At 37.0% G+C, this 7,914-nt stretch overlaps 1 protein-coding gene across 1 annotated transcript; it reads left to right on the top strand.

Moving 5' to 3' along the window:
- Positions 1–621, top strand: LOC123988107. Its single transcript, XM_046286953.1, has one exon. It carries the CDS (start codon positions 1–3, stop codon positions 619–621), a length of 621 nt encoding a protein of 206 aa, XP_046142909.1.
- Positions 622–7,914: the final 7,293 nt, after the last annotated feature.

Raw genomic sequence — 7,914 nt, forward strand, 5'->3', positions numbered from 1 at the left:
ATGGAAATGTTACAGAATTGGCAAAATAGAAGAGATGCCATTGAAGAAGAAACCATCGGTCAAGCGAAAAATCCGAGATGGTTGAATTACAAATCTAAATTATTGACGGCCTCTAATTTTGGAAGAGTATGCCGTCGTCGAATTGGTACGCTCTGTGGAAATGCAGTGAAGTCGTTAGTGTATCCACGACTGATTAGTGCACCAGCAGTACAATATGGACAGGAATGCGAAAGATTCGCACGTGAAGAACTAAGTGTGTGCATTGGTGTTGAAATTAAAGAATGTGGATTATTTATTGATAGTGCCATCCCGTTCTTAGGAGCTTCGCCAGATAGACTTATAAACGAAGAGGGCATTGTTGAAATCAAATGTCCGAAAACGGCGGAGAATTTATTGCCGGAGGAGGCAATCAAAAGTTTTGCAGTTATTCGGCGTAAATTTGCAGACGCAGAAGGAAATGCACTGAACAGGAACCACTACTATTACTACCAAATACAAGGACAATTACATGTCACAGGTAGAAAATATTGCTTATTTTGTATTTGGACCCGAAAAGGGTTAAAGTACATTAGAGTCGATAGAGACGATAACTTCTGGCAAAACAATATGGAGCCAAATTAATTCAATTTTATTTATTGTGCATGTTACCAGAAATAATAGATAGCCGGTACAATAGAGGAATGCCCATTCGGGAATCTCAATTTATAAGAGAGGAAAGAGCAAACTTAGAAAAGCGTAAAAGGTTTCTCTCAGAAAGTAGCACGAATACTGCTACTGTCCGGCGTCGCACTGCACTGTAAAGTGTAGTACCACTGACTCTGTTGGTGGTTCACAATTGCACGAAATAGCAATTGTACTCGTGGATCATACGATCTCGCGAGTTGTTCGACGCCGGTATACACATTTCAAAATAGTGACCTTTCAAAAATCAAAAAAGCTCTTATGCGGACAGTAATAAAAAATACTGCTACTGTCCGGCGTCGCACTGCACTGTAAGGTGCAGTACCACTGACTCTGTTGGTGGTTCACAATTGCACCAAATCGCAATTGTACTCGCGGATCATACGATCTCGTGAGTTACGCGACGCCATAATATATTTCTTTGTTTTGTTTAAAAAATTTGTTGCAGCTTTTCGAAGAAAGGATTCCCGAGAAGAGGTTTTTTGGATCAAAGCGAGCGTAGAACTGCAAATGTATTTTTTCAATTGAAATAATTTTTTTCTTATTCCATTCTTGAAATTATTAATGTCCTGTAGTTTTCATTCCTATAATTATAAAAAATATTCGGAAGCACCTTCGACTTCTTCGAGATACGTTTATATATTACTAAAAACTACAACATATCTAAATTTGAGTAAAATCCGACAAAAAACGTTAAAAGGAATTTATTTAATCATCTATTTCCATTAACTTTTCCATTTTTCAATATTTATCTTCATTCATCTTTGTTCATCTTTGCATGAACATTTTTGCCGTTGAGAAATTAAAGACAGCATTTTCCTCTTCTCGAAAAAAATTAAAAAATTATATATAGGTATATTGAAGATAGCGTTACCAGGACAAATGGACTGCAAATATGCTGCCTGATCACGTATAATCGGCAAGTATAATCTTACATAATTAATATTACGTTATCTATACATAAGTTATTTTCTTCACAGATGGACAAGGAAGAAGCGGAAGGAAAGAAAGAGAATAGAAGAAACAGGAGAGAGAGGTGTAAGGAAAAGAAAAGAGAAAGGAGAATTCGAGGCCGTCGATGTCGGAAGTAAGTACAAGTGTTGATTCTTCTATGTAATAAATGTGGCGGAATTAGATTTTTCGTGAAATGGAAATTATGTTTACAACAGTAGCCACTGAATTCCTACGATTGTTTTTTCTCTTTATAAAATATTCATTATTGTATTTCAGATAAAAACAATTTCCGATGATGCAGACGCCGCGGAGAAGGAAGAGGCCGAAGCGGACGGCGGGCGGCCAATCATTGTTTATATTTATTGATTATATTTGAATGAATAAATATTGTACATATAGATTAATTTATATGTGTTTATTTTTCTGTCCTATTCTGAAATTATTATATTTGAATGAATAAATATTGTACATATAGATCAATTTACATGTCTTTATTGTTCATTCCTTTTCTGAAATTATTAATGCCAGGTAGTTTTTATTCGTATAAGTTTTATAGTCTCGTACGTTGTGTGTATTACAGAGTCTCATCGAATCTGTCGTGGCGTGTGACATATACATTTCCACCGATCGGCCCTACGTTGCGCATTGTTTCATTCATGATACTCTTTCTCTTTCTATCGCGCTGTCCTTTTCTATGTCCTCCTGGAATCAAAATCTCGCTCGGCTCGAGCGAATTCATTTCGCTAGATGGTCAGGATTGTCTCAGATGTGGCAATACCGCAAAAGAATCTCTAAAATGATGTGATTCGACAACTACGCCACCTCACTTTCGTTTCTTATTCTGCATAATGACGTTAGATGTTGCACCGTCAAATGTCGAATTTCTCAATTATGTGTTTTCACGATTGCCCGATTCTTTCCAATGGCGCTTACATCGATTCGGAGGAGGCCTCGAAGGAGTCTGTGCCCTTAATAGTTTACGTAGTCTATTTGTGTCATTTCGCTTATTACTTTCAATTTTCATTTATCTTTCATATTTTCATATTAATTGCCTTTCTCATCGTTTTAATATCAATAGTACGTCGTGTCGTGTTTGATGCAGGGATGGAAAAAGAACCGTTTCGGAAAAATCAGTGCGGTTCCGGTACCGAAACCGCTTCCGATTTTGTCATTACCGGTTTTGTTTTGTTTTGTTATCTGGCACGAAAACAAACGCGCTTGCATTATTGTTTGGCTGTGCATTATTGGAACAAAAATAGTCATTACCAGTACTCCGTTGAACGCTCACAGTTGCGGTATAAAAACTGCTTTTTTTTCCACATATTTATTAAAAATGTCCGATTCGGGTAGTGATTCTGAAACTGCTACACAACAACCTCCTGCCAAGAAACGGGCCGCCAGGCCACATGAATTTATAAGAATTTATTTTAATTACGATAAAAACACCAACGTTTCGATTTGCAAGATTGATGGCTGCGGAAGTGCTATTAAAGTAAGTACCATTTTCTTTTTACCTCCTGTTATAAAACGTGTATCTGAAGTGCTTGAAAAACCTTCTGCCATAAAACAATTTTGCTAACCGTACCGTATAAAATGACGTAAATTATTATGCCGTTGTAGTCTCAACACACCACCAATCTTCAGAAGCATATATATGCCAAGCATCCAGTACAACATGGTATTATCACCATGAAGCGTATTGAGATGCTGAAACATAAAGCCAGCTCATCGCCAAAGGCACCAGAAGCAGAAAATTCATCCATAGGTGTCCTCAGCAATTCAACACCCGCTTCTAGCTTCAGTTCTTCAAGCTCCTTTGTGCAAACCCCATATGTTCTTGCTGAAAATCAGATTCACAAAAATAAAAAGAGGAAGGTCAGCAAGGAGCCCGTCATCACCATTGCCATGGATAAAGCCCGCGTCATAGACGCACTGATGGAAATGACGACTGTCAATGGCCGCCCTTTTTCTGTGGTAAAGGACTCCGGCTTACGAAAAATCCTCAACCCCATTATTTACGCTCATTGCACACAGCATAGCATCAACGTGGGTATCAATCGACATAACATTCGGAACTTTGTCCATTACGAAGCTCAGCAGTTGAAAGAAAAAATGAAGAATGAGATCCAAGACAGAATATTGTGTCTGAAGCTGGATTCCGCCACAAGATTGGATCGTTCCCTTCTTGGAGTGAACATTCAGCTATGCAAGAATTGTCGAATCTGCCTGAGGAATCTTGCCGTAAAAGAGCTTTTCTTACGACAAACGGCTGAAAATCTGAAAAGAGAAGTGCTTACTATACTCTCTGATTTTCACATAAGCTCAGAGCAAGTATATAAATAGCATTACCACCGACAATGGCCGCAACATGATAAAATCCATCGCCCTCCTTGGTGAAGAGGTATCAATTGCGGATTCTCAAGAATCAGAAGAAGAGGACATCGAGGGCATCCTTGCATCTGAATTAAATGATGCCAACGAAGAAACGCTGGAAAACACTCTTTTGGCGGTTGCGGAGGAATGGCCCAAAGTTATGGAAAACGTGCCACAAGTAGAGCCGGCCGTGGGAATTATTGGTCAGCGTTGTGCAGCGCACACATTGCAGCTTGCCGTGTGGGATGCACTTGGCAAGTTTCAAGAGCCGATCTACAAGGCAAGGAATATTGTGAAGAAGCTGCGCAGCCCAATAGCTGCTGGCGTTCTTGCAGGGTTGGGACGCAACAAACCTCTACTGGACGTGGAGACTCGTTGGCACTCCACACACGACATGTTAACGAGTCTGTTATCTGTGCAAAATGTGTGTACCAAGTTCTGATGGAGGCCAACAAAAATAATAGAAGCGAAAATGTAGTATTAACGGAGAGTGACTGGATAACAATAAAGGAGATAGTTACCGCTCTCCATCCCGCCAAGGTTTCAACAAAGAAGCTTCAGTCCGAGCAACTTACAGTCGGCGACTTTTTAGCAGCATGTTTGCGATGTAAAATAGACACAAAGAAAGTGAAGTGTGCCCTTGCCATAGCCATCCATGCTGCCATGGAGAATAGAGAAGAGGTTCTTCTGCACTCAATATGTGTGGCCGCCGCCCTCTACTTGGATCTTCGCTTCAATGTTTATTTGTCAGCTGATCAGCGGAAGCGAGCTGAAGATCATTTAGTTACCCTGTGGGTTAAACTAAACCGCTTACGTGATGGTAATAGTAACCACACTGCCACTAGCTCAGCTGACAGTTTGATGTCTAACGAACATGCTGACAATTCTGAGAATGATGGAGACGAGGACCCGCTTGAACAGTAACTGCGGCGCAAGGAAAAAGCTGTCCTTGATTCTAAACCTAAGAAGCCGAGAAATGGAGACATTAGAAAACTTCTCCAAGACTTTTCTATGCGTTCCCGATTACCCCCTGAATCAGATATTCTAATGTTCTGGGAGACTATGAAGGAGACCAATCAGGAACTGTACCGCCTTGCGACTACCGTCTTAGCTGTGCCCATGACACAAGTGAGCGTCGAAAGAACTTTCTCCCAACTGCGCTTTATTTTAAGCACCCTACGTAGCCGCCTCACGCACAACGATGTCAGCGATATTCTTTTTGTTAGGTGTAACAGAACCTTTCAAAAGAAAGAATGATTAATTTAGATTGCGGAATAATAATTAGATAATAATGAAATTTATATAAATAATATATAGGGTGACACGTAACTAGTGTAAGAACTGGAAATGAGGGATAAGCTGACACGATACTAAACAACAATTTCCTTCACACAAATGTCGAATGGGGCTTAGCAATTGAACAGTGTAGTTTATAGCATAATATATAATAGTTATAACAATATTTAATATAATCATACATACAATGTTGTAATACATGTAATGTTCCACTATGCATTGGAAAATCCAGCGAAAAAATATATATTTTGTTATATCATTTCAAATTTGATTAAATTGCTTCTTCTTTTAGTATTATAATTTTTGGTACTTAAGAAATAACGGTCAACTCTCCTCTTTAGAAATCCTACCGCTATCTTGATCTTTTTGAGAAATATTCAAAGCGTTAACTTCGCCGCATCCTTATGTACAATACAATTACCCGAAATCGAGGCAGTATACTCCGACGGCATTAGTGGTCATAAGTTCAGTGGTGTACGCTGAGTGAATAAGACGTTGTAAATGATACGGCAACATAATAATACGCTACTCTGTTCTATGAGCTTGTAGTGGGAGAAACGTAGGTCAACCACATTGACAACGACTTAAATCAAATCACAACGCAATATACGAACAGTTAACGCAGACCGAGAATTAGCTTTGCAGAATTGCTAGACATGTGACAGAAACTCAAAAAGTCTGTTGTAGTACCAGTTTTCAGATAAACATTTAAAACTGAAACCGCTTCTCAGAGAAAAAACGATAGTTGAATTTTAATGCGGTTCTCTTATTCCATAATCCGGAATCGGTTCTGAGTGACAGAACCAGTTAGGAATCGGTTCTAGTGCCGGTCCTAGGATAGATATTTAAAGCGGAACCGGTTCTCCGAAAAGACCCGACGGGAGGTTCTTAGGGCGGTTCTGTTATGGAACCGATTTCATGAATCGAAACCGGTTCCAAGTGACGGAACCGAATAAGAATCGGTTCGGAATAAGCCGGTTCGGTTCTTTTTCCATCCCTGGTTTAATGGTTTACGCGGTTATACCTTTCTGTTTTGTCTCAGTTATTGGCTTATTCTATTCGTTTCGTCGTATTTCGTTTCTTTATTTTACGTTATTTTGTCTTTTATATTCTAATTCTAATTCTGTTTTGACATTCTATGTCATTTTATTTAATTTTATTTTATTCACGACGATGAAGCGGTGTAGTGTGATGTGCTTAAATGAATGAATTAAATAAATAAATTGAACAATCCGGGTTGTGTTATTAATTGTTCCTCTTTCAGTTTCAGTTTTGTTTTAGTGTTGTTTCAGTTTCAGTGTGCTTGTTTTGATGGTGTGGTGCGATGAGTGATTGATTGCTTTTGTGCTCTTGGTGTAGTTTATTTGTTGGGTGGTGGGTGTTCATTTACTTTCCTTTCCTTTATTTATAATATTGTATTATATTCATGCTTTCTTGCTTGCTTTCATTCACGCCTTCTTTCCTTATTTCCTTCATCTTTAATTTCCTTAATCGTTCCATTCATTCATTCATTATTCATTCACTCAGTCATTTTGATCAATTAAAGTTAATGAATATGATTTATTTTATTCTTTTATTTTATTTTACCTTAGTTTTGCTTTCTCTATGATGATAAGTGGTTTTATCCATTCAAATGCTGTGATTGTGTGTGGTTTTGTTATAATCTTATCATTCAAGGTTCCTTATTTATTTATTTACTTATTCATTTATTTATTTTAGTCTATACACTGGTATAGTGTTTATTGAACTACATACTTTATATTTGATTTGATTTATTTGTCGCTTCAGTTACTTTATATTGATGCGTCATTCAATAATTAGTCCTGCATTTGCATTTGCATTGACATAATCATTTATCATTTACCATTTACCATTTACAATTTAACTTATGATCTATTTTGGTTAAGAAATTGACTGTTGTAGCTAATAATCTTTACGGTTATATTTTATTGAGTTCACTTCTTGCATTTTGTATTCTATTTAGTATATTTCATTTGTTTCACATTATATTACATTACATTATTTATATTATGTTGGCTACGGCCTTCACTTTATACTTTATGCCTTTTATTTATCTTATTATTTACCTCATTCTTTTAATATCTTTAATTGATTACTTCACTGTTCAGTCGTGCATTCTTTCATTCTCTTATTGTTCATTCGTTTTGATACATTCCTGCTCTCTTGCTTTCACTCACGCCTTACCTTCTTTACCTTCTTTATTTTCCTTAATCTTTAATTTCATTTCCTTAGTCGTACCATTCATTCATTCATTATTCATTCACGCATTCATTCTGATCAATTAAAGTTAATTGATATGATTTATTTTACTTTAGTTTTTGCTCTCTATGATGATAAGTGGTTTTGTCCATTCAAATGCTTTGATTGTGCGTGGATTTATTATAATCTCATTTAAGTATCCTTATTTATTATTTACTTATTTATTTATTTATTTATTTGAGTCTATACACTGGTGTAGTGTTTATTGAACTACTTACTTTATATTTGATTTGATTTATTTGTCGCTTTAGTACTCTATTGTGATACGACATTCTATAATCGGTTTTATTTGCAATTGCATTAACATAATCATTTATCGTTCATCATTTA

Source organism: Osmia bicornis, chromosome 9 (genome assembly GCF_907164935.1).
Source record: "Osmia bicornis bicornis chromosome 9, iOsmBic2.1, whole genome shotgun sequence".
NCBI classification, from domain to species: Eukaryota; Metazoa; Arthropoda; class Insecta; order Hymenoptera; family Megachilidae; genus Osmia; species Osmia bicornis.

Coding starts and splice junctions, on each gene's coding strand:
- LOC123988107 (XM_046286953.1), top strand. CDS start 1: ATGGAAATGTTACAGAATTGGCAAAATAGAAGAGATGCCATTGAAGAA.